This window comes from Mesoplodon densirostris, chromosome 7, assembly GCF_025265405.1.
Source record: "Mesoplodon densirostris isolate mMesDen1 chromosome 7, mMesDen1 primary haplotype, whole genome shotgun sequence".
In the NCBI taxonomy this organism is placed as follows: Eukaryota; Metazoa; Chordata; class Mammalia; order Artiodactyla; family Ziphiidae; genus Mesoplodon; species Mesoplodon densirostris.
The window spans coordinates 72258284-72285264 of NC_082667.1; the positions used below are offsets into that span (position 1 = coordinate 72258284).

The 26981-nt window shown below is 39.0% G+C and overlaps 1 protein-coding gene across 1 annotated transcript; it reads left to right on the forward strand.

The window, feature by feature from the left end:
* Positions 1 to 333: 333 nt before the first annotated feature.
* On the forward strand, positions 334 to 26979 carry C7H11orf58 (chromosome 7 C11orf58 homolog). Its single transcript, XM_060105093.1, has 5 exons — positions 334 to 545; positions 5461 to 5544; positions 23882 to 23942; positions 25664 to 25773; positions 26512 to 26979. The coding sequence occupies exons 1-5, from the start codon at positions 483 to 485 to the stop codon at positions 26740 to 26742; spliced, it is 549 nt and encodes a 182-aa protein (XP_059961076.1). The 5' UTR covers positions 334 to 482; the 3' UTR covers positions 26743 to 26979.
* Positions 26980 to 26981: the final 2 nt, after the last annotated feature.

The window sequence follows — 26981 nt, forward strand, 5'->3', positions numbered from 1 at the left end:
TACTTTTAAACCTAGGTGCTTAACTATAACGAATGCATTTGTCAGTGGGGCAGCGTCTCACAGGGAAATGCGAAAACCCAGCCTGAGCCTCTTTCTGTAGCGACGAAGCTTGAGCCCCAGGCTCACCGCCATATCCACCCGCGGAAAAGCTCCCTCCACCAGCCGAGGAAGACGCAGCTTCGGCGGGCACTCCCGCCACACAGCGCGAGCTGCGCCGCTGGGCTTCCTGGGATTTGTAGTTTTAGTCAACCCTCCGTCTCCTTTGTTCAGGCGGTATGTGGTGAACCAGAAAACTACAACTCCCAGAGCGCTCCGGGGTGGAGAGCGCACGCGGCGGTGACGACAGTGGCGGAGAAGACCCGGAGAGGCTCTGCGTTGTGGAGTGGCGCTGCTTGTGCTGGTGGCAGACTGCAGGCTGCTGGCGCCGCGGCTGAGGAGAACGGCGAGTGGGTTCGGCATTTCCCGTTGGGGTCTCCGCAACGATGAGTGCTGCCAGAGAGTCCCATCCACACGGGGTGAAGCGTTCAGCCTCCCCAGACGACGATGTAAATAACAATGGCGGAGTGGTGGAGGGTTGAGGCCTACTAAAGGCTGGGGTAGGCCGGGAAGGGTGGATGAAGACGGAGGAAGCGCCTGAGGTGACCTGAAGGGGGAGGGCCGAGGGGGAGGACCCAGAAGAATGGGAAATATACCTTTTTCTTAATTTGAGTTGGAATGTTTGAAGAGGTCCGCACGCTAAGAGCCGGAGGCCTGCGTAGGAAGGGGAATCGAGGAAGGAAATCCTGAATGGTTGAGAAGTGGAAGAGCTTAGTCAAGGGACCATGTTTGCCTGTTCGGGGGCTGATGAAGCTTCTTTATGGGGCCTTTCTATTCAGTAGAAACGGCAGGATTCCTGTTTTAGGCTTAAAATGATCCTGTGATAAAGTCAAGATGTTCATGCAAATTTGGACAGATTTTTCTGGCCGGGATTATTTTTGCAATGTACTATTAAGAGTTAAACTTAATTGTACTATTAAGAGTAAACCAAGAAAATATTGAACGGAAAAATGGTACCAGGGGAATAATTTGGTACTGGCGCACCATGCTGAGGCCTAAGACGTTGAGACGTAGAAGCCCGTTTCGATGTCAAGTACCTCTCTTCCCTCTCCTCCCTCCCCCTACAGTTGCCAGTTTAAATTGCAAAGCATTCATTCCTTAAAGTAAACCATTAAATATTTACTGCTGTGCCAGGTGTTGGGAATTCAAAGATGAATAACTGGTGTTTATCCTAGGCCTTTTGTGTATTTGTACTAGCTCCTAGCGCGGTGTCATGGACGCTGCAGTAACCAGTAAACGTAAAACTAGGTCCTTCATACAATGGATAAATGCCATGGAAACGTTGATGGGGAAATGGGGGGGGGGGGCGATGGAGAGGTCATAGTTAAGAGTGATGAAAGGAGGACATCTAGTTTTCTTTAGGTTGTTTAAAGTGCTGTCAATTTCTGAATGTGTAGAGTTTATTTTCTGTAGTGCAGTTGAGTGCCTTTCATAATATTTTACTTTGCGAACCATAAAAAGCTCACAACACTGTTAGTGCATCAGTTGTAGCAATGAGATGATGTTAAGACTCATCCCTCTTTGGGTAAGTGGTGGGGTTAGGTCCAGAATAGTAAGGCTCTTTACTGAAATTGATTTTAGCTGTGCAGAAAGATTAGTAATCAGTAAAGATTTGGAGATAAATAGTTATATAGTGAGATTTATTCATTCCCGCTGTTCCTCCCTACAACTGGCTTTGAGAACTTTCTTGTTAATATGGTAGGCCAGTACCTACCAGGAATGTATCTAGACTTTTGAGTAACCTGGGTGCCCTTTTAAAAGCTATTACATTGTTTTCCTCCTGGTATTTAACTGTGACTTGATTGCTAGAATGTCAAGCACCTGTTTTGCTAGAATCAAAAAAATAATCTTTTAGTTTGACACAAAACTGTAGGTGATAGTAGGTAATTTAACAAAGTTAAAGGGATTAAGTAATTAAATCTCTACAGCTTTTGATGGGATCACTTTAAACTAGATGACCTTTAAGACCTTTTCCAATCCTATAAGCATTCTCTTTGAAAGAGGTGGTTACAGTTGCAATTCAAGATTAGGTCCTAGGACCTTCACACATTATCTGAAAAGGATTATGTTGCTAATTCTATATTTTAGTGCAATACAGTAGTAACTTGTCCCTTGACAGTGATTTTATTTTTTTAGTCAGTTTCTTTAATATTAATTTTATTTTTGTTGGTAATTGGGAGTTATCTTTAAGTGCTTGTGTTTTTAATCTTTTAAGTATAATATATATTTTTTAATAGATTTTATTGATTGATTGATTGGCTACGTTGGGTCTTCGTTGCTGTGCGCGGGCTTTCTCTAGTTGTGGCGAGCTTTGCGGTGCAAGGGCTTCTCATTGCAGTGGCTTCTCTTGTTGCAGAGCACAGGCTCTAAGGGGCGCAGGCTTCAGTAGTTGTGGCTCACGAGCTCTAGAGCGCAGGCTCAGTAGTTGTGGTGCACGGGCTTACTTGCCCCACAGCATGTGGGATCTTCCCAGACCAGGGTTCGAACCCGTGTCCCCTACATTGGCAGGCGGATTCTTAACCACTGCGCCACCAGGGAAGCCCCAGAATATTATATATTTAAGTTTTTTAAATATATGTCTACGTTTAGAAAATCAACCAATTATAGTGTGTACTTGGTCAGCAATTTCTAATGAACCTCTGCATGTAAAAGATAATCAAAGTTTTCTTTGCCCACTGACCTCACACATTTAATGGGGGTAACAAATCATTGAATCCAGTTGTAGGAAAATGCTGACAATGGTAGAAATAAATTCTAATAGTTGCTACAGTGTGTATTGAGGAGGAGGTAAATTGACTGTTTCTATAATAAGAAACAATAAGCTGTTCTATAATAAGGGTATTAAGGATGAAGCCAACTCAAAAATGGTTTCATTGGTTTGATTGGAGGAGAGAATTGAAAGCTATCTTTCAGGAAGTAAGAGGAATGGGGAGGTTAATTTTAGTAACTGGTGGAGAATCTCTAAGAATGTATCAGGCACCCATGTGCTTTTTAGAATGCAGCACTTGAGCAAGGTACTTGCTACGCTATGCCAGGTCCAGGGAACAGTGATTTAGTGAGAATCAGAACTTAAGCTTCACTGGTACTTTGTTTTTTGGTTTTTTGTTTTGTTTTGTTTTAACTGTATTGAGCCAGAAACAGTTAAGAACTAACTAGTCTATGAAAAAATATGAACTGTCAGATGGAAAGAAGTAGAGATTTGGAACTTAGGTAGACAAAAGGAATAACCATAAATGGGTGTCCAGTATGGTACAAATACTTCAACTCTCATATGCCCAGGAGGGATGGTCATCATTGTTTGATATATATATTATTCTATTAGTCTTTTATGAATAATATTCAGAAGAACAAAAGGATAGTAAAAACAACTTTATTAGAAATTTTGATATGAACTTAACCATAGCAAACCTAGTTTTCTTGATTTCTCTCTCTCTCTCTCTCTCTATATATATATATATATATCCAAAATGTTTAGCATTCTCTGAATATAGCTAACAGCTTATCAGTTGTCATGTGTGAAACTGAAACATATAATTTCAGATTTCAAGTCTGTTTCTAATAGATTTTAGCTTTATTTTACTTCTTGGATTTGCATCATCAAAATATGATACTTGAAGAATTTTTTTGAAGCGTTTTCATTGCTCATTGTTTTGTGTCAAACGGGGTTTGTCTTCTTTGCTCTATAATTGCAAAACATTTTCATTTTTAGATTATAAACTCAATTAGAATGATCAATCCAATGAATGTTTTCATTTCTATATTCCTTCTAGTCACCTGCCCTCAGCACTTGTCCACTTAAAAACCATATCAAGTAAATTTTGGTGTACAAATATCATAAAAGATGATATTAAATAGTCACATACCTCTTTAGAAAAACGGGATGGTCCAGGCTGTTGTAGCAATATTGCAAAATATTGCAAGATGAAGTTCTTCCTGTTGAATGGCTTTCTAGATGAAAGTACCATATTTTTTTGTTTTTTTGTCTCTCATTGACTCCCGGTTGGAGAAGTTATCTAGTATTTCATCATCCAAAAACTCATAGTTTAATTGCAGTTAAGTTTGCCATTATCATTAGTTTAGACAGTACCTGTCATTTTGCATTCACCTTGTTATTCGTCTAATAATTGTGAAATGCCTCCTGTCAGTTTTCAGTTTTTTACTCGGTTGTCATTATGAGTAGAAATTAAAAATTTCAACTGGGTCCAAAGAGAGCTAGAAGCATACAACGGAGGGGTGATGTCTTCTTGAAAGATGATGCAGCACTTTGGACAACACGATGAGAAAACTTTTCTGCCACTTTTTCTATCTTATTATTTTAGTCATTTTTAGCATATTTGGGAATGATTAATGGATTATAATGAAATAATTCTTAAATTTGTTTCAATATGTAGGGGGAAATATCACTAGGATTCCATAATATATATTAGATTTATAAAAGGGTTCAATAGACCCATTTGATAATTACAAGATAGAATGAGCTTTAGTCTATTCTTTTTTTTAAAAAAAATTAGTAAATTTTCTCTTTATTCTTTGGAAGACCTTTAAGTAAGAATAAAAGTCCTAACAGGGACTTCTCTGGTGGCACAGTGGTTAAGACTCTGCGCTCCCGGTGCCCGGGGCCTGGGTTTAATCCCTGGTCAGGGAACTAGATTCCACATGCATGCCACAACTAAGAGTTTGCATGCAGTAGCTAAGGAGGCAGCCTGCCACAACTAAGACTGGGCCCAACCAAATAAATATTAAAAAAAAAAAAAAAAAAAAAAGTGCTCACACATCAGTCCTTACAATAAGGAAACTGTTCAAAAAAGAAACTAAAATTGGGTCCAGTTGACTCTGATATTGTACTGTTCTTTAGAATATCAATATAGCCAGAGTTTTAAGTTCAGTTAACAGCTGTAGCAGCCTTCTGGGTGCAAAGTTTTAGGTACCCTAGGGCCCTGCAAGGCTCTAAGGCAGTAGGTCTCGAAGTGTGGTACCCTACATCAGCAGCATCAGCATCTCTTAGGAATTTGTTAGAAGTGAAATAAATCTTCAAGCCCCACCCCAGACCTGCTAAGTCTGAAACTCTTGAGGTGTAGCTCAGCAGTTTGTGTTTTAACCAGCCCTCCAGGTAATTCTTATAGTATAAACATTTGAAAACCAGATCTCTGGCTGCAAAAGAACTACAGGACTTTCCCTCAAGGTAACAGAAAAGGAGTATATTCTAATTCGGATATTATTCATATGCTTAACTTCCTAAGCAAGAGTGAGTCCAGTTTATAGTGAAAACTGACGGGGAAAAAGCTTGGGATTTACTGGTAGACTTTAAATTTTTAAATATTTGTTACTATACAAAAAAGATTAATTGGCTAATTTCTTTTCCAGCTTGGATCTAGCAATTGGGAGGCAGCAGACTTAGGTAATGAAGAAAGAAAACAAAAGTTCTTGAGACTTATGGGTGCAGGAAAGGTAAGCATCAGACAGAATACGTTTTTATCTTTTCTGTGCAAATAATGCCCTTTTTTATGTATGTTAAGTGAGAAGGAGTTAATACACTTGGATCCCATTTTACCGTTCTGCATGACTACTTTAGGCTTTCGGAAATATAGCTGACCTCACTGAGCTGCTTCTAGGATTCTCCGTGCCACTGGGTGGTAATATTTAGAGACTGCATAGAGAAAAAATTTGGTTTGAGGAGACTCCTGTGGAAGAAAGAAAACGTGAAAGTTCATGATTTGCCATCTGTTAGCCTGATAATTTGATACAAGGTACTTCTGGAAAGACCATTTGGTAGGTCTTTCATATTTTATAGCTCCTTCCAGCCCTTGAAGTAGTAGCCAAGGGAATAGCCTTTGTCAAAAACTTAATTTTAAAAATGTTCAATATATTCTGAAATCTTTTTCAGTTCGATTAACGTAACAGAAGATATAAAATATAGGTACCAGGAAACATCACCTGTTGGAAAAAACTCTTGTTCCTAGCAATTAATTTTTACATGCAAATACAGTGATCTCTAAATACTGATTTTTTTTGTAAGCAAGTACATTTATTTTCCTAACACTGTCCCAGTAATCTTTCTGCAGACCTGATGTGGAAGAAAAAGGAAAACTTTTTTCTCTTTTAAGCTCTTTAGAAATAAGTTCTGCCCTTTGTTTTTGTTATTTATATGGGAATGCATTTTACCAACAGCTATTGACTATCTACTACATGCCAGGCACGGTACTAGGTCCTGGGTAGGTGGTCACATAGATCAGTAACATAAGTTTGGAGCTATCATGTGCTGGAGGAAACCAGATAATAACAATATAGAATTATAATTGCTATGGAAGAGCTATGCACATAATGCTGTGGAATCAACAGGCAAGGGAAGCTCACTCTGGCTTAGCAGCACAAGAAAGCTTCCCAGAAATAGAATTGATCTGAATCTGAGGGGATTAAGAGTTAGCCAGACTAGAACAGTGGATTTGGGCATAGGGAGAGATCATCTAAGATGTTAAGACCTATACAAAGGAAGCATTTGTATAATATCACATTAATCCAGATTTCCCAATAATTTGTGATTTGTCATAGAAAGTAGTCTGAAGTTTCTCTTGGTTCATGCAAATAAAAGATTTTGCTAAGGATATATAAAGTAATAGTTTAAGGGTATGCTCAACGTAGTAGGATCACATTTAAGTACCTAGGAAGAACACCCTAACAAAAATGTATGAAATTTAGCTACCAGTAGTCAATTATATCTCAATAAAACAGGGTGGGGGTGGGTGGAGAACAAATTGAACAATTAAAAAAAATGTGGCTGCCGATAAATGGGCCTAGCATATGTTAAATTCTTTGCTAACAAGGGCAAAGATCATAGCTTTGATCTTTTACGTAGGCTGTTTAGATTTATGCTATTTTGTGGCCCCAAAGTACATTCCTAATCCTAGCCACTGAGTATTTTATTGGTCACAGGGAGAACCAACTGAGAAAGTATGATAGACCAGTATAATACTATCATCTTAGAATAACTTGATGCCATTATGTATATTCAGATCTTGTTATGAGGTGTCTTCTGCAATCTAAAGGAACAAACTACTGAATTATTGATTTGCTTTTGTGCTAATAACATGTAAGGCAATAAGCATTAATGCTTGAACCTTTTCAGGAGTATCATCTTTGGGTATGGAGAATGCGTCATGATTTCACAATAGGGTGATTTGTTATTTACTGTATACACAGATAATTGGTTAAGATTGCTTTGCGAAGTCAAATTTAATCTCACTTTCACTCAGTTTTAGTGAACAATTTCCCTTTTTTTCAGTTTTTTTTTTTTCTCAATTGAGGTATAACTGATTTACAATGTTGTATTAGTTTCAGGTATACAGCGAAGTGATTCAGTTATGCATATATATAGATAGATAGATATTCTTTTTCAGATTCTTTTCCATTATAGTTTATTATAAGATCTTGAATATAGTTCCCTGTGCTATATAGTAGGACCTTGTTGTTTATCTATTTTATATATATATATATATATATAGTAGTTTGTCTCTGTTAACCCAAAATTCCAAATTTATCCCTCCCACCTCCTTTCCCCTTTGGTAACCATAAGTTTGTTTTCTATGTCTGTAAGTCTGTTTCTGTTTTGTAAATAAGTTCATTTGTATCATAATTTTTAGATTTCACATATAAGTGATATCACAATATTTGTGTCTTTCTGTCTGAGTTCACTTAGTATGATACTCTCTAGGTCCATCCATGTTGCTGCAAACGGCATTATTTCATTCCTTTTTATGGCTGAGTAGTATTTCATTGTGTGTGTGTGTGTGTGTGCGTGTGCGTGCGTGTGTACCGCTTCTTCTTTATCCATTCACCTGTTGATGGACATTTAGGTTGCTTCCATGTCTTGGCTGTTGTAAATACTGCTGCTATGAACATTGGGATGCATATATCTTTTTGAGTTAGTTTTCTCTAGATATACCGCCAGAAATGGGATGGCTGGATCATGTGGTAACTCAGGGGTTTTTTTGTTTTTTTTTTTTGCGGTACGCGGGCCTCTCACCGCTGTGGCCTCTCCCGTCGCGGAGCACAGGCCCCGGACGCGCAGGCCCAGCGGCCATGGCTCACAGGCCCAGCCGCTCCGCGGCACATGGGATCCTCCCGGACCGGGGCACGAACCCGCACCCCCTGCATCGGCAGGTGGACTCCCAACCACTGCGCCACCAGGGAAGCCCAACTCTTAGTTTTCTAAGGAACATCCATACTGTTTGCCATAGTAGCCGCACCAATTTACATTCACACCAACAGCATCGGAGGGATCCTTGTTCTCCACACCCCGCTCCAGCATTTATTATTTGTAGACTTTTTGGTGATGACCATTCTGATCAGTGTGAGGTGATACCTCCTTGTAGTTTTGATTTGCATTTCTCTAGTAATTAGTGATGTTGAGCATTGTTTCATGTGCCTGTTGGCCATCTGTTTGTCTTCTTTGGAGAAATGTCTATTTAGGTCTTCTGCTTGTATGTTGATTGGGTTGGGTTGTTTTTGTTCGTTTTGTTTTGGGTATTGAGCTATATGAACTATTTGTATATTTTGGAAATTAATGCCTTGTTGGTTGCATCATTTTCAAATATTTTCTCTCATTCCATAGGTTGTCTTTTCATTCTGCTTATGGTTTCCTTTGCTCTGCAAAAGCTTTTAAGTTCAATTAGGTTCCATTTGTGTATTTTTTTATTTCCATTACTCTAGGAGACAAATCCAAAAAAGTAATGCTGCGATTTGTGTCAAAGAGTGTTTGGCCTGTGTTTTCCTCTAGGGGTTTTGTAGTATATGGTCTTACATTTATGTCTTTAATGCATTTTGAGTTTATATTTGCATATGGTGTTAGAGGATGTCCTAATTTCATTCTTATGCATGTAGTCCAGTTTTCCAAGCACCACTTCTTGAAATTAGTGGTCTTTTCTCCATTGTATATTCTTGCCTCTTTCATCGTAGATTAATTGACCATAAGTGCATGGGGTTATTTCTGGGCTTTCTATCCCATTCCATTAATCTCTGTCTGTTTTTATGCCAGTACCATACAGATTTGATTACTGTAGCTTTGTAGTATAGTCTGAAGCCAGGGACTGTGATTCCTCCAGCTCTGTTCTTAAAATTGTTTTGGCTATTTGGGGCCATACAAATTTTAAAATTATTTGTTCTAGTTCTGTGAAAAATGACATTGGTGATTTGATAGGGACTGCATTGAATCTGTAGATGGCCTTGGGAAGTATAGTCACTTTAACAATACAGAGTCTTCCACTTCAAGAACACGGTGTATCTTTCCATCTGTTTGTGTCATCTTCAGTTTCTTCTATTAGCATCTTATAGTTTTCACAGTACAGTTCTTTTGCCACCTTAGGTAGGTTTATTCCTAGGTATTTTATTCTTTCTGATGTGATGGTAAATGGGATTGTTTCTTTAATTTCTCTTTCTCATATTTCATTGTTACTGTATAGAAATGCAGCCAATTTCTGTATATTAATTTTGTATCCTGCAACTTTACTGAATTCACTGATGAGCTCTGGTAGTCTTCTGGTGGCATCTTTAGGATTTTCTATGTATAGTGTCATGTCATCTGCAAACAGTGACGGTTTTACTTCTTCCTTTCCAATTTGGATTTCTTTTATTTCTTTTTCTTGTCTGATTGCTGTGCCTAGGATTTCCAATACTATGCTGAATAAAAGTGGCAAGAGTGGACAGCTTTGTCTTGTTCCTGATCTTAGAGGGAATGGTTTTAGCTCTTCACCATTAAGTATGATGTTAGCTGTAGGTTTGTCGTATATGGCCGTTATTATGTTGAGGTAGGTTCCCTCTATGCCCACTTTCTGGAGAGTTTTTATCATAAATGGATGTTGAATTTCATCAAAAGCTTTTTCTGCATTTATTGAGATTGTCAACTGAAAAAGTGCACAACCTAGAAGTTGAGAATTATGTTTTATTTGGCGGATTTTCTGAGGACTTAAGCCTAGAAGACAGCCTCTCAGATTGCTCTGAGGGACTGCTCCAAAGAGGTAAGGGAGGAACCAGGATGTATAGGAGTTTTGCAATAAAAACCGGATAGTTGGAACATCAAAAGATTACTGTTAATTAATGGAACTGTTAAGGGAAACCAGACATGTCAAGTTAATGAATTTAACACTTTTCTACATGTAGGAAGATGCAAGACTGGACTCATTGAAATCATTCCTTTGATTTGCACCTTAACTATCTAGGGCCAGTATCCTTCTTTTCTCCATTCTGAATCCCCACCGGGTGCCCGGTTGGGGGTAGCTGCAATGGCTGCTGGTTTGATGGCTGCAACATCCTTTGTTTACTGATAGGGCAGCATTTTTCATTCACAGTGCTTCCCCTTGATCATAAATTCAACCAACGTTTGGGAGGCATTTCATGACCAATTTTGTCCCACAGTGCTAGGAAGGCTCATTCCTAGATCAGGCAAAGATTCTGTTGATAGGCCACTCAAATTTTTGGATTAGGACCTGTTAAAAATCTAGAACTCTCTGGATCACCTATCTTACTAGTCTGCTATGATCTAGAAAATGTTTTCTCTTGTTGCTTCTTTCCATACCGAGAGTTGTACTGTTACAGTTATCCTGTGTAGAGTCTTTTATATACATATATATATATTTGTGTGTGTGTGTGTGTGTGTGTGTGTGTGTGAGTATGAGTATGATCAACTGTTTCAGGACCTTTAGCCGTCATTAATTTTTTTGGAGACCTGGTTACACATTGGGTAAGAGACAATCTTATAAACTAGACAGGATAATTAATATAGTCAGTAACATTAATAAGGTCATAGTACAGCAGAGAGAGACACAGAGCATAAACAATTCAGGAACAAAGAGAACAAATTAAAACAATGATTAATGGAACCTGCTGTATAAAAAAATAAATAAAATTCAAAAAAAACCAGTGATTAGTATAACTAGTTGTAATCTGGTCCCAGTAAACCATCAAGTCCATAGGAGAGCCAGGTGGAGAAGCCAAATATGGAAGGATCAGGTAGAGAGGAAAAAATATGTTTTATTTTTGTTTATAAAAGAATACTTGATCAACTTGTAGGTCATAGCATAATAGAGGAAACGTTTTTCTGGAAAACAAAGAGGAAAAGCCAATATATTTCCCTGAAAAAGTCATAAAGTTATAAATCATATTTACAAATTCATTCAGTCCCGTGTAATTCCTGTTGATTTGGATGAAGTAGTCAGGTTTTGCATTAGAGTTTTGTCATTTCTTACCCAGTTCAGTGGTATGATCTAAAAGTTATCAGAAACTTATACTTGTTAAAAAGTCCTTTTTATGAATCTTCTTGAAGATCTTCCTTTTATAAAAGCATCAGAATAAAACAATGACTATTTATAAATGACAGGACTTAAAATGCCATGGTTAAAGATCTGATTACAATGCAGTTGACAAGGAACTTGGATATTTCGATAATAACTAGAATTATGATTGATAACATTATATCAGCGTTATCTCAGATTTTAGTAATTTCATATAAATTTTGGAATATCTGTATTAATGACATTTATACATACAATATAACATAAGGTTCATCACTAGTTACTTGGCAGTGCTTTGCAAGTATTGGGTTGGCCAAAAAGTTCGTTTGGTTTTTCCATAAGCTGTCTCTAGTAGCACTTAGTTGTCTTTAACTTCATTCGAAACAATTTTCTTAGATTGTATTGTGACAGTTGTCATATCAGTATGCATTTAAAAAAAACTTTATCAAAACTGGTGAATTTTTGTGTAGCCATTTTAATACTGAAGATGGAAGAAAAAAAGCAACAACTTCGGCATATTATGCTTTATTATTTCAAGAAAGGTAGAAACGCAACTAAAACGCAAAAAAAGATTTGTGCAGTGTATGGAGAAGGTACTGTGACTGACTGAATGTGTCAAAAGTGGTTTGCAAAGTTTTGTGCTTGAGATTTCTCGCTGTACGGTGCTCCGTGGTCAGGTAGACCATTTGAAGTTGACAGCAATCAAATCAAGACATTGATTGAGAACAGTCAACGTTACACCACATGGAAGATAGCCTACATAGCCAGAATATCCAAATCAAGCGCTGAAAATCATTTCCACCAGTTTCGTTATGTTCATCGCTTTGATGTTTGGGTTCCTCATAAGTTAGTAGTAGCTTTAGTAGCTTTAATTTCATATTTAAATTAGAATTCTCAACCCTTAAAAACTTTGATTTCTAGTGAATACTAAGTAAGCAATTATGAACTGTCTTTTACATTAGCATTCTGTAGATTGGTGAACATAAATACCAATTTTTATAAACTTTCATCTCAATTCTGCCAACTTTTACACCTTTGATGTTAGTTTCTCTTAGGACCCAATCAACGAGTCTCGGTATTACAAGGAGTCCTAGAAGCTTTCCTTTCTTTTTTTCTCTTGACCATTTTATCTATTTCGTATAAAAGGCTCTGGGGTCCCCAGTGAGGGGTTGAGCCAACTGACTCAGGCCCTTTTGTAAACTTGATTAATTGGCCTAATTGTTGCCCCAAGTAATTGTTGGTCAGGTACCTCAGTGTAATTTTCTTCCACCATTTAAATATATATATTTTAAACGGGTAAATAGAGCGGACTTGCTTGGGGTCCTTTAATGTTGGGTACCAGTACAATGGAGAGGGGTTTCCATTTGGCCCATTGAACCTTAGGTAATGTATCAAAACGTTTTGTTTTAATCCCATTAACATTCATTTTATTTATCGCATTTTAAAGTAATCATTTATCTTAAGATTTCTTTATCCATTTGGGATATGTTCCTTTAAAAAGTTTACCTTGTGGGGAAAGAGTCTCTAGACTTTAGGTTTTTCTCTTATTTTTCTGTTAATCAACCTAATTAATATTAATTATTCTGATGTTTTTATTAGCATCTGTAAGATCTATTGAGGGGAAGCAGAAACCACAATAAGGTTTCCCAAACCAGTTTTTTTGGTTTGTTTTAAACTAAGGGAGTTCTTAAGTTAACCATTATATATTTTTTTCCCACCTTTAATTTTTTTTTCCCATAGATATCAATAAAACACCTGTTTATAATGAGAGTTCTCTAAAAATTTACCAATTTAGAAGTTTCTCGAATTTAAAGGCTCTGTCATCTGGCCATTAATGAGATATATGTTAATAGTGACTTAAACCAATAGGATGCAAGAGGCTTCCCCACAGGAGAGTGTGAAGGATGTGACCTAAACAGATCCAGAAAGTTTACTCCCAAAAATAGTCTAAGAAAGTAAAGGCCCTCACTAAACAGGCTGACGCAATGAAGGTTAAGATGGCAAAAATTCAGACAAAAGCCTGCTCAGAATCTCAGTCTATTCGATTGGCTGCTAAATGTACACCATATGTGTACCTTTTGGATGACAGAGACCAAGAACTTAAAACACACAAACACTCAAAAGGCCTGAAGATCAGACAAAACATTTACATCTCAAAGACACAGGAGGAGGAATGCAGCTTCCCCCTAGAAGGGCTTTTGTTTTTTTTAACATTAGAATTCTGAAAATATGTTTTTATGAAGCCAACTTTTTCTTTTCTTTTTTTTTTTTTTTTTTTTTATTATTAGCCAAACACATGCAGGGTACTAAGACCTTCATCGCACTTAACTCTTTTTTTTTTTTTTTTTAGATGTTGGGGGTAGGAGTTTATTAATTAATTTATTTATTTTTGCTGTGTTGGGTCTTCGTTTCTGTGCGAGGGCTTTCTCTAGTTGTGGCAAGCGGGGGCCACTCTTCATCGCGGTGCGCGGGCCTCTCACTGTCGTGGCCTCTCTTGTTGCGGAGCACAGGCTCCAGATGCGCAGGCTCAGTAGTTGTGGCTCACGGGCCCAGCCGCTCTGTGGCATGTGGGATCCTCCCAGACCAGGGCTCGAACCCGCGTCCCCTGCATTAGCAGGCAGATTCTCAACCACTGCGCCACCAGGGAAGCCCCCCAACTTTTTCTAACATAGCTGCGTATACAATAAAAGAGCTCCATTTAGTCATTTTCAGGGCAAGATTTCCTTTATTTACTTGCAGGTATGAGCTCTGTACGTACATGAATCTGGCTGGAGAGTTAGTTGGAGGTTGGCTTTCTGACACCCCTCATTTCTCTGAGAGAATCTGTTTCCCATTTGAACTTGAATTTCTCAGGCATAAAATTTTATTCGTGTACTTTTATCCCGACACATTCTTGTCAAGATAGCCAATTTGAGGAAAATGTCAGGTAAACCTCTTACCTAACCAACCGTTCAGCTGAGACTGCTCAGTATCTTTCAAACTGAGGAAATCCTGGTGTCTTTCAATTGAGTTACCCTAGTATCTTTCAGGTAGGGGACACTTTCTCCCAGTGTCTGTCAACTGGGCTCCCCTAGTATCTTTCAACTAGCAGGGGCCACTCCCCAATATCTTTCAACTGGGGAGCCAGGTACCTGTTAGACACCGCCAAATAAAACTCAGGATCATCAGCCAGTAATCGGGAGATCCAAGAACCAGGAGGGACTCACCCAAATTCATCTGGACTCTCTGCGGAGCCGGATGGGCACAACAGGCCTCTGCTGGTACCAAGGCCCCAGTTCCTTTTAGAGTTCAGGCAAAGGAGAGGTGTCTGCTCTGAGTCCCTTCCTGGTCACCAAAACTGTCAACTGAAAAAAATACACAACCTAAAAGTTGAGAATTATGTTTTATTTGGCGGATTTCCCGAGGACTTAAGTCAGCCTCTCATATTGCTCTGAGGCACTGCTCCAAAGAGGTAAAGGAGGAGCCAGGATATATACGCATTTGGCATCAAAAACTAGGTAGTTGAAACATCAACGGATTACTGTTAATTAAAGAAACTGTTAATTATGGAAAACCAAACATGTCAAGTTAATGAATTTAACACTTCCACGTGTGGGAAGATTCAAGAGTCTGGACTCATTGAAATCATTCCTTTGATATACACCCTAACTATCTAGGGCCAGTTTCATGCTTTTCACCATCCTGAATCCCCTCAGGGTGCACAGTTGGGGGTGGCTGCTGGCTTGATGGCCACAGTATCCTTCGTTTACTGATACAGCAGGCCACATTCCTCATTCACAAGATGATCATTTGGTTTTTATTATTCAGTTTGTTAACGTGGTGTATCACACATTGATTTGCAGATATTGAAAAATCCATGCATCCCTGGGATAAATCCCACTTGATGATGGTGTATGATCTTTTTAATGTTTTGTTGGATTCGGTTTGCTAGTATTTTGTTGAGGATTTGTGTGTCTGTGTTCATCAGTGATATTGGCCTGTAATTTTCTTTTTTTGTGTTATCTTTGTCTGGTTTTGGTATCAGGGTGATGGTGGCCTCATAAAATGATTTTGGGAGTGTTCCTTCCTCTGCAGGAAGTTTTAGAAGGATAGGTGTGAACTCATCTCTAAATGTTTGATGGAATTCCCCTGTGAAGCCATCTGGTCCTTGTCTTTTGTCCGTTGGAAGTTTTTAAATTACCATTTCAACTTCAATACTTGTTATTAGTCCCTTCATATTTTCTATTTCTTCTTGGTTCAGTCTTGGGAGATGGTACCTTTCTAAGAATTTGTCCATTTTTCCTAGGTTGTCCATTTTACTAGTGTATAATTGGTTGTAGTAGTAGTCTCTTATGATCCTTTGTATTTCTGTGATGTCAGTTGTAACTTCTCCTTTTTCATTTTTAATATTGATTTGAGCCCTTATTTTCTTGATGAGTCTGGCTAAAGGTTTATCAATTTTGTTTATTTTTTCAAAGGATAAGCTTTTAGTTTCATTGATCTTTTCTATTGTTTTCTTATTTCTGCTCTGGTCTTTATGATTTCTTTCCTTCTATTAACTTTGGGTTTTATTTGTTCTTCTTTCTCTAGTTGCTTTAGGTGTAAGATTAGGTTGTTTGAGATTTATCTTCTTTCCTGAGGTAAGCTTGTATTGCTATTAACTTTCCTCTTATAACTGCTTTTGTTTTCTGTTTTTTCTCATTTTGTTTGCTTATATATTTTTTATTGAAATATAGTTCAATTACAGTGTGGTGTTACTTTCTGGCATTTTTCTTACAGCAAAATGATACTTTGCTGTACTTTATATATATTCTTTTTCATATTATTTTCCATTATAGTTTACTACAAGATATTGAATATAGTTCCTGTACTATACACTAGGACTTTGTTGTTTATTTTATTTTAATTTAATTTTTATATTATATTAGAGTAAGGTTGATTTACAGTGTTGTGTTAGTTTCGGGTGTACAGCAAACTGATTCAGTTATAGATATACATATATCTATTCTTTTTCAGGTTCTTCTCCCATATAGTTTATTACAGAATATTGAGTAGAGTTCCCTGTGCTATACAGTAGGTCCTTGTTGATTATCTATTTTTATATATAGTAGCATGTATATATATTAATCCCAAATTCCTAATTTATCCCTCCCCTCCCACCTTTCCCCTTTGGAAACCATATGTTTGTTTTCAAAGTCTGAGAGTCTGTTTCTGTTTTGTAAATAAGTTCATTTGTATCATTTTTTTTAGATTCCACATATAAGTGATAGCATATGATATTTGTCTTTTTCTGTCTGGCTTACTTCACTTAGTATGATATTCTCTAGGTCCATCCATATTGCTGCAAATGGCATTATTCTATTCTTTTTTATGGCTGAGTAATACTCCATTGTATATGTGTACCACATTGCAGTATCATATGAGATTTCTCTTTCTCTGTCTGACTTAACTTCACTCAGTATGACAGTCTCTAGGTCCATCCATGTTGCTGAATAGGGCATTATTTCCTTCTTTTTAATGGCTGAGTAATACTCCATTGTTTACATGTACCACATCTTCTTTATCCATTCCTCTGTCGATGGGCATTAGGTTGCTTCCCTGTCTTGGCTATTGTAAATAGTGCTGCAATGAACATTGGGGTGCATGTATCCTTTCGGACCATGTTTTTCTCTGGATATATGCCCAGGAGTGGGATTGCAGGGTCATATGGTAGCTCTATTTTTAGTTTTTTAAGGAACCTCCATACTGTTCTCCATAGTGGCTGTACCAGTTTACATTCCCACCAACAGCGTAGAAGGGTTCCCTTCTCTCCACACCCTCTCCAGCATTTACTGTTTGTGGGGTTTTTGATGATAGCTGTTTTGACTGGTGTGAGGTAATCCCTCACTGTAGTTTTGATTTGCATTTCTCTAATAATTAGCGATGTTAAACATCTTTTCATATTGGCCATCTGTATGTCTTCTTAGGAGAAATGTCTGTTTAGGTTTTGTATTGCTGTATTCTTTTAGTTTTCACTTGTCTGGGAAATTCTTTATCTCTCCTTCTATTCTAAATGATAATCTTGCTGCATAGAGTATTCCTAGGTTGCAGGTTTTTCCCTTTTAGGACTTTGAATATATCTTGCCACTCCCTTTTGTCCTGCAGTGTTTCTATAGAGAAGTCAGCTGATAGACTTATGAGGGTTTCCTTGGAAGTAACTCTTTTTCTCTTGCTGCCATTAGAATCCTCACTTTAACTTTTGCCATTTTAATTATAATATGTCATGGTGTCATGGTGTAGGTTTGCTTGGGTTCATCTTGTTTCGGACTCTCTGTTCTTCTTGTACCTGGATATCTGTTTCCTTTTGATTTGGGAAGTTTTCAGCCATAATTTCTTCAAACGCATTTTCAATCCCCTTTTTTCTTTCTTCTCCTTCTGGGATCCTGTTATGTGTAGATTGACTCGCTCTATTTTATCCCACAAGTCTCGTATATTGCTTTCTTTTTTTTTTTTTACTTGTCTTTTTGTCTGCTCTTCTGATTGGGTGATTTCCATTATTCTGTCTTCCAGACCACTTATTTGTTCTTCTGCGTTATTTAGTTTGCTATTTATTGCCTTTAGCTCAAGTTTGTCTCCACAGATGAGTTTTCTATATTAATTGGCTCCTCTTTATAGTTCTAGTTTCTTGTTACAGTGATCTGCATTTCTTTTGATAGTCTTTGTTAATTCCTTTAGTATTTTTATTACCTTCTGTTTGGACTCGGGGTCTAGTAGACTGGAGAGGCGTTTCATCGTTTGTACTTCCAGGGGATTTCTCTTGTTCTTTTAGTTGGGAGCAGTTCCTGTGTTTCTTCATTTTACTTATGTTTCTCTGACTCTATGACTTTAGGAGAAACAGTTATCTACTGTGGTCTTAAAGGGCTGTTTTTATGTGGGAATGTCCCTGTGTAGCCTAAATGAGTCTAATATTTTTGGTGCAAAAGCTGTTTTTAGTATGGATGACTGCCATGTCTTTCCTCAATGTGTGCTTGCCCTTATGATAGGGGGTGTGATTGGTGTTGTGGTGACTGGAGCCTGCACTGGATGTTGAACAGGGGCCTCCACTTTGCTCTGTAGCTGTCACAGCCCTGCCAGGGGCAGGGTTTGCTCCCCAGGTGTTGGAGTAAAAGCTCTCAGATCCGTTGCTAAACTGCAGTGTGAGGTAGATGGGACTAGAGTGCTCCCACTGGGAGAGGAGCCACTGGGTATTCCTCCCAGGAGCTGTCCACTGGAAAGTATGCTCTGTGGTGTCTCCTGTCACCTGTCATGAGTACTCACAAAGTACACTGTGGTTGGCACTGCTCTCGGCCCCGCTTCAGCTGTGGGAATGCAGTCAGTTGGCCCAGATGCCCCTCAGGCGCAGTTATCAGAAAGCAACCAGTGCTCATCTGCCAAAGTCAGGCACCATGACCCACCATGGGAGCTATGGAATTAGCCCTGGACCCTCCCTAATCACAGAAACACCAATAATCTGCTTGGATATCCCCCAGGTGCCAAGCTTACAAAGGCACCAGAGGCATAAATCTGCCAAAGTCTCAAAGCTGCTGGCTGGACACAGCTCATATTTCAGCCCCACCTCTGTGTGTAGGCAACCACCAGGGCTTGTCTACTAGCAGAGCTCATAGAGTCAAGAGTCGTGCCCACTGTGAGCACAAGGAGAATGAGGCTGCTGTGGTGGGGTCCTGACCCTCCCTTCATGAGCACATTACCAGTGGGGCTTCTGTGGTGGACCCAGGCATTATCCTCCCCACACCTTGTGGCCCGGGCCATACTCCAATACATTTTGGCTGTCTCCGTGCAGTCAACCCCAGTCCTCTCCCCAGGTCTGTCCCCTAAAGCCTGAGTTTTAGCACCCAGCCCCCTCGCACCAGCCGACACACATCTCAGGCTGGGGAGTAAGTAGAGCGAGGTGGCCAGGACTATCAGTGCTGGTCTCTCTTTGTTCTGCCTGCCTAGAGCCGGTTGCTGCACTCCTCTGAGCTAGTGAAGCTCACTTTCTGTCCTGGCTGATTTTTCCCAGGTGGTGAAGGGGGTTCCCATGGTTAGAGAACCTTTCCTCTTACACAGCTCCCTCTCCCAAAATTGTTTTCGATTTGTTTTTGTAGGTCTTTCACCTTTTGTTCTCTTCTCTTGTGATTTGATGACTATCTCTAGTGTTGTGGATAATTTTGTGTGTATATCTATTACAGATTTTTAGTTTGTGGTTACCATGAGGTTTTTGTAGAGCAGTCTATATGTATACGTGATTGTTTTAAGTTGCTGCTCTCTTAATTACAAATGCATTTTTGAAATCCTGCGTTTGTACTCTCCTCCCCTCACAATTACTGTTTTTTTTTTTTTTCTTTTTTCTTTTTGCGGTATGCGGGCCTCTCACTGTTGTGGCCTCTCCCGTTGCGGAGCACAGGCTCCGGATGCGCAGGCCCAGCGGCCATGGCTCACGGGCCCAGCCGCTCCGCGGCATATGGGATCCTCCCAGACCAGGGCACGAACCCGTATCCCCTGCATCGGCAGGCGGACTCTCAACCACTGCGCCACCAGGGAGGCCCCACAATTACTGTTTTTGATATCATATTTTATATCTAATTGCTTTGTGTATCCCTTAACTGCTTATTGTAGATACAGATAATTTTTCTACTTTTGTCAGTCAACCTCCCTACTAGTTTGCATGTGGATTATTTCCTACCTTTATGTTTGCCTTTATCTGTGAGCTTTTTCATTTCTTAATTTTCTTGTTTCTAGTTGTGGCCTTTTCTTTTTCACCTAGATAAGTTCCTTTAGCATTTGTTCTAAAGCTAGCTTGGTGATGCTGAATTCTTTTAGCTTTTATTTGTCTGTAAAAGTTTTGATTTCTCCATCAAATCTGAACAGGAGCTCTGCTAGGTAGAGTATTCTTGCTTGTAGGTTTTTCCCTTTCATCACTTTAAATATATCGTGGCACTCCTTTCTAGTTTGCAGTTTCTGTTGAAAAATCAGCTGATAGCCTTATGGAATTCCCTTGTATGTTATTTATTGCTTTTCCCTTGCTGCTTTTAATATTCTCTCTTTTATCTTTAATTTTTGTCATCTTGATTACAGTGTGTCTTGGTGTGTTCCTTGATTCTTTGTACTTCCTGGACTTGAGTGACTGTTTCCTTTCCCAGGTTAAGGAATATTTCAGCTATTATCTCTTCAAATATTTTCTCAGGCTTTTTCTTTCTGTTTTCTCTTTCTGGGACCTCTTTAATGCTAATATTAGTGTGCTTGATGTTGTCCCAGAGGTCTTTGAAACTGTCCTCATTTCTTTTCATTCTTTTTTCTTTTTTCTGTTCAGTGGCAGTGATTTCCAGTACTCTGTCTTCCAGCTCACTGATCCATTCTTCTGTATCACTCAGACTGCTATTTATTCCTTCCAGTGTATTTTTCACTTCAGTTATTGTATTTTTCATCTCTGTTTGGTTGTTCTTTAAATTTTCTAACTCTTTGTTAAAAACTTCTACCTTCTTGCTCTGGCATCCATTCTCCTCCCAAATTCTTTGGTCATCTTTACAATCATTATTCTGAACTCCTTCTCAGGTAGATTGCCTATCTCCAGTTAGTTCTTCTGGGGTTTTATCTTGCTCCTTCATCTGGAACATATTCCTCTGCCACATCATTTTGTCTAAGTTGTTATTTGTATTTTTATGTATGTGGTAGGTTAGTTACATTTCTTGATTTTGGAGAAGTGGCCCTCTAGGATGTGTCCTATGCATCCCAGCAGTGCACTCCCTTCTCGCCACCCAAGCTATATGCTCTAGAGTTTCCTCCTAAGAGGGCTGTGTGGGTCCTTCTGTTGTGGTGGCCTGACTGTGTGAGTGATCTGGTGGGCTTGGTTGGCCCCTAGTCTGGTTGGTTGCCAGGCCCTGCCTCATGCGGATGCTGCTGGCTGCTGTTCAGCAGGCCCTGGTCATGAAGTGGCTGCTTGCACAACCCTAGGGGGCCCCAAGGCTAGTGCTGGCTGCGTGGTCAGAGTCAGGTTCATGAAGACTCTGGGGCTGTTGCCCACCCATTGGCAGGTTAAGCCAGATTCTGGGGGCAAGTGGGCAGTCAGAGCTAGTTCCTGGAGTCTGGCTGCAGGGCCCCTGGATCCCAGAGCACATATAAGATTTGGGGTTAGGAGGTCGTTCTTGACACAGTTGATTATGGGGTCCAGGGTGTCCTGAAGGTTGTGTTGGCCTGCTAGTGGGTACGGTCTGGCCTGCTGTGGGCAGGCTTGGTCTGTAGTCTGCGGGAATCATATTTTTCTTGCATCTGGTGTCTGCCCCCTGGGTGGTGAGGCTGCTCTAGAGGCTTGTGCAGGCTTCCTGGAGGGAGGGGCTAGTGTCTGCCCACTAGTGGGTGGAGCTGGGTCTCAGTCCTCTCATGGGCAGAGCCATGTCTAGGGGGCATATCTTGAGGTGGCTGTGGGCTCAGTAAGTCTCTAGGCAGCCTGTCTGCTGAGGGGTGGGGCAGTGTCCCTGCCCAGTTAGTTGTTTAGCCTGAGGCGTCCCAGCACTAGCACCTACAGACTGTTGGGTGGGATAAGGTCTTGGAACTAACGAGCCAAGGTGTCAGCCACCAATAGTGTTCCCCAGTATTCTGCCATCAGTGTCTGTGTCCCTAGGGTGAGCCGCAGTCCCCCCACCACCCCGCGTCTCCAGGAGACTCTCCAAGACTAGGAGGTAGGTCTGGCCCAGGTGCCTATCAAATTACTGCTTTTGCCCTGTGTCTGGGTGCATGTGAGATTTTGTGTGCTCCCTCGAAGAGTGAAGTGTATTTCCCCCAGTCCTGTGGAGCTCCTGCAGTTAAGACCCAGTGGCCTTCAAAGCCAAATGCTCTGGGGGCTCATCTTCCTGGTACCAGACCCCTGGGCTGGGGAGCCTGATGTCGGACTCAGAACTCTCACTCCTGTAGGAGAACCTCTGCAGTGTAATTATTCTCCAGTTTGTGGATCACCCACCCCAAGGGGTATGGAATTTGATTATATCCAGGTTGTTGTGGTTCCTTCTTCATGTCTTTAGTTGTAGAAGATCTTTCCTGGTGGGTTCCAGTCTTTTTCATTGATAGCTGTTCTGCAGATAGTTGTGGTTTTTGTGTGCTCGTGAGAGGAGGTGAGCTCAAGATCTTTCTGCTCTGCCATCTTGGCCAGTCTCCCGAACAATTTATTTCTTTACCTTGTGAAACTGATGCCGAAAACTCGGCCTCTGTGCACCAGTATGGAATTGAATCTCAGAGACAGAGTTTGGGATGAAGTAGAAGAGAACAGCTTTATTGCTCTGCCAGGCAAAGGGGGACACAGCAGGCTCAGTGCCTCTCAAAACTGTGTGTCCCGACCCGGAGGGATTTGGTGAGGAGTTTTATAGCAGTGGTTCAAAGGAAGAGTTGCTGATAAGGATCAGGGTGTGTGCAGGGCCTGGCTTCAGGTGGTCTGATGAGTTTCTGTGACTCCTTAAATCTGGCCTCAGATGGTCTCTTGAAGAGCTCCTCTGGTTCCTTTAATCTGGAATAAAGAATGCTAATATCTTACATTTGTTGGGGGTTTTCATTCTGTAAAGAACTCATTGTTACCTGTATCCCTTCAGGCAGAACCAGGACCCTATCCAAAGGCTACCCTGTTGTTTCTTGACTGCTCCTCCCTTGTCTCTGCATCACCTCCCTTCCCTGTTAAGCAACAGTTCGAATCTGCCCTTTGGAACTCAGGGAGTGTCATGGAGGCTGGAGTCTGTTCCCTATAAACAAGAAACTGGGGACACGGAAAGGCTTCCATGCCCAGGAGCCCCATGGGCTCATGCTCGGTTTCAAAACTAAATATGAACCATGAAGAGTGGATTGGAACTGATAAATTGAGAGTAATTATGTAAGCTGATCAGTTGGTAACTTTGAGTCAGATTTATTTTTATGTTTTATAGAACTAGATTGTTTTAAGTTCTGTGCTTTTTGATAGTTTGAAAGTGGGTGTTTATTGTAGTCAAAAGTAATGAGCTAGCTATTTGTGGTATGTTAAATAGTAATGGTTATTTTTATGTTCTATATTTTAAATTTCGATCACTTTGTTCATTATAAATCTCATTTTTATTCAGTTAAATAATCTCATTTGCTTTCTTTCCATGATATATGCCTGAGACATCAGAAAGAGAAGGTGGAAAAATTAAAGCAACTCATTTAACTGGCATTTTAGGAAAGAAAATGTTTAGATTGATCCACTTTTCTAGCTATCTATCCCATTTAAAATTCCAGCTTGAACTCTACATACTTTCTATCCCCTTCCTCTGCTTGGTTTATTGTAATTACACTGCCTTCACACATACTATAATTTACTTACTGATTTTGTGTCCCCTCCCTATCCCTATCCATGCAAGAATGTAAGTTCCATAAAGACAGGGATCTTAATTTAGTTCTTTTTCTTCACTGTATCCCATAAGCCTGGAATATTGTCAGGCACATAGTAGACACTTAATAATTATGTTGAATTAGTGGTCTCAAATTCTAATAAATTTCCTGCCTTCTTACAGAAAGAACATACTGGTCGTCTTGTTATAGGAGATCACAAATCCACATCTCACTTCCGAACAGGTAAGAAAGTAAAATATAATTAAAGTGGAGGTGCTAAATTTGGAATATGAAATATTTGTACATATTTTGGGATATTCTAACTTCCGTGTATAATTGTTGATTAGTTCTAGTGATTAACAAATATTAGAAATATATGTAGTATATGTAAACATGTTACGTATATCATTTAACAGTATATACTTTCATAAAAGATTTGAGTATATATACATCAATGATATTCTAACCAAGAAACTGACCAGTTTCTGTCTTCATTTTTACTAACTCACAACATGTAGTATTTTAATTGTAGTGAGGTTTTATGCCTCATCTTGCCAACTATAGTATCTAGAGTTTACATGTATTTTGTAAATTATTTAATATACAGTGTTATAGTTGGCATATTATACTGGTTTTTAGTTTATTCACTGAGTTTTGCTCTGATATCTTTGAAGAGTATAGACTCATTGGAAAGCCTGAAGAAATTAATTTTTCTTTTAATTTTTTGGGGAAAAACTTTAAAAGTAAAAACTGAAAATGAATTAGAATTTGGATTTGAATTCAGTCTGCTGAAAAGTAAAGTTTTATCCCATTTAAAATTGGCTCTGGGGCTTCCCTGGTGGCGCAGTGGTTGAGAGTCCGCCTGCCGATGCAGGGGACACGGGTTCGTGCCCCAGTCCGGGAAGATCCCACATGCCGCGGAGCGGCTGGGCCCATGTAGCCGTGGCCGCTGAGCCTGCGCGTCTGGAGCCTGTGCTCCACAACGGGAGAGGCCCGCGTACTGCAAAAATAAATAAATAAATAAAAATTAAAAAATAAAATAAAATTGGCCCTGATGATAGACATTAGAAATTAATAGGCGTTTCATATTTCTGGTGTTGAACAGTTATTTCAAATTGATTTGCACTGCTACAAAAGGCAAGAGTCCCTGAGCTTTGGCAGAATGGAAATACATTTAACTGTTGCATTCATTCTTTTAAAATATGAAATTTTTCTTGTATTTACAAATTAAAATGTCATGTACAGAAAGCTTCAATGGTATTGGTAATGTTCTACTTCTTGGGTGTTAAGTTTATAGGTGGTTGTTTAGTATTCTGCTTCATAACATATATAACAGAATATATGTTAACATAATTTATATATCAAATGTTGCATGATAAAATTACAAATAAGTTTATGTTGGTGCAGTAAACTGATATGCAAAGAAAGGCATAAAGGGAAGCCATTCCAGGGTCATTTTATTTAGCCATTCTCTGAACAGAATTTTGTGCCTTTTCATTATTTCTGTTCAAAGACAGAAGCTTTTGTTTGTTGGAGGATTTTTTCTACATGGCTAGGAGGAAACTTTCAGGAGAACCATCATTAGACTATAAATAAACTAAAACATGATGCCCAAAGTTCTTAGTAATTAATATTTACAATATGTAAATTTAAGCAGTTCTGAGATTCCTGTATCTGGTTTGAATTATTACATGGGAAAAATTAAGTTTTTCATCTTTAATAAACAACTTGTGCTTCAGGGGGTTGGTTACTAAAGAAGTAATCATGAATACATCCTTCAATTATTTTATCTGTTGGGTAACTACCTATGGTTTATAAACCCATCCACAAAATTCACTGTAAAATTAGTCACAGTTAGAGAAATCAGCCCTGAATATAATAGCATCTGTATTGTGGGTTTTTTGTGTAATCAAATATTTTTATTAATTTGACTGAAACATAATCAAAGTACACTGGACATACAGGGGAAGAAGACAAGAAAATTAATGAAGAACTGGAGTCTCAATATCAACAAAGTATGGACAGTAAATTATCAGGAAGATATCGACGACATTGTGGACTTGGCTTCAGTGAGGTAGTAATTATGTATTTTCATTAAGTGGGAAGATAATTTCCAATTTGATTATCATTTATTTGTGTTAAATTACTCTAGCAATCAAGAATCCTATGTAGAAAGCTTTCTTTATGCAGTTACTTAAAATATTTTTACATTCCAAACTAGGTCTTTGTAGATAATGAGAATAGATATTTTTGAGAATTTTAGAAATATGTTTTCTGATACTAGCTTAATGTAAATTCTGCTTAGATAATCATTAGGGCACACCTTAATTAGGCATGAACAACATACAAGTTACATGAAATATTTCATGTAAATACCGGTTCAGGAGAGTTTTCTTGGTTGTTTCCTACGTCATCTCTTTTCATATAATAACTATTGGTCCATTACTCCAAAGTAATGTAATATGCAAAAAACATTGATAACTGTTTAAGTATTCCCATGGATCAGTGGTTAACTTGCCTTATTTACTTAAAATCATACTGTTTCCATCAGGAAGATAATAATATATTATTTTCAAACTAGGGGGGAGGGGAGAAGGTGAGTGGTCTTCAGAGCCCTTTCTTAAACCCAAATCCTGCTCAAGTCCCAGTGTATAAAACACATGGAGGTGCCTGAGTCCTCATTTCTTCCCTAGGCAGCCTCTGATCTTAAACTGTTAATTTAATGGCTAGGGAGTGAGACAAAAATTTTAGGGTCTTTTCCAGTTTTTGTACTGGATAATGTATTTTAATAGCTGTTGATTGATGTTTTTAGGTAGACGATCATGATGGAGAAGGTGATGTGGCTGGAGATGATGATGATGATGATGATTCACCTGATCCTGAAAGTCCAGATGACTCTGAAAGTGATTCAGAGTCAGAGAAAGAAGAATCTGCTGAAGAACTCCAAGCTACTGAGCACCCTGATGAAGTGGAGGATCCCAAAAACAAAAAAGATGCAAAAAGCAACTATAAGATGATGTTTGTTAAATCCAGTGGCTCATAACTCCCAAACACTTAGTCTTTGTATTAAAAGTAAGCCTTATTGTTATAATGCACAGTGGAGGACTGCTTATAGAGCACAGACCTTTGTATTATAATTTTTAAAAAGGCCCTTTTAAATAATTACAAAGAGTGTTTGCTTTCAGATGCCATGGGTTACACTTTTATGGGCATGACTATAACCATTTTTGTAAACAGTAAGAGTTGTATAAAATAAGAAATAAATACAATACTCAACTTCCT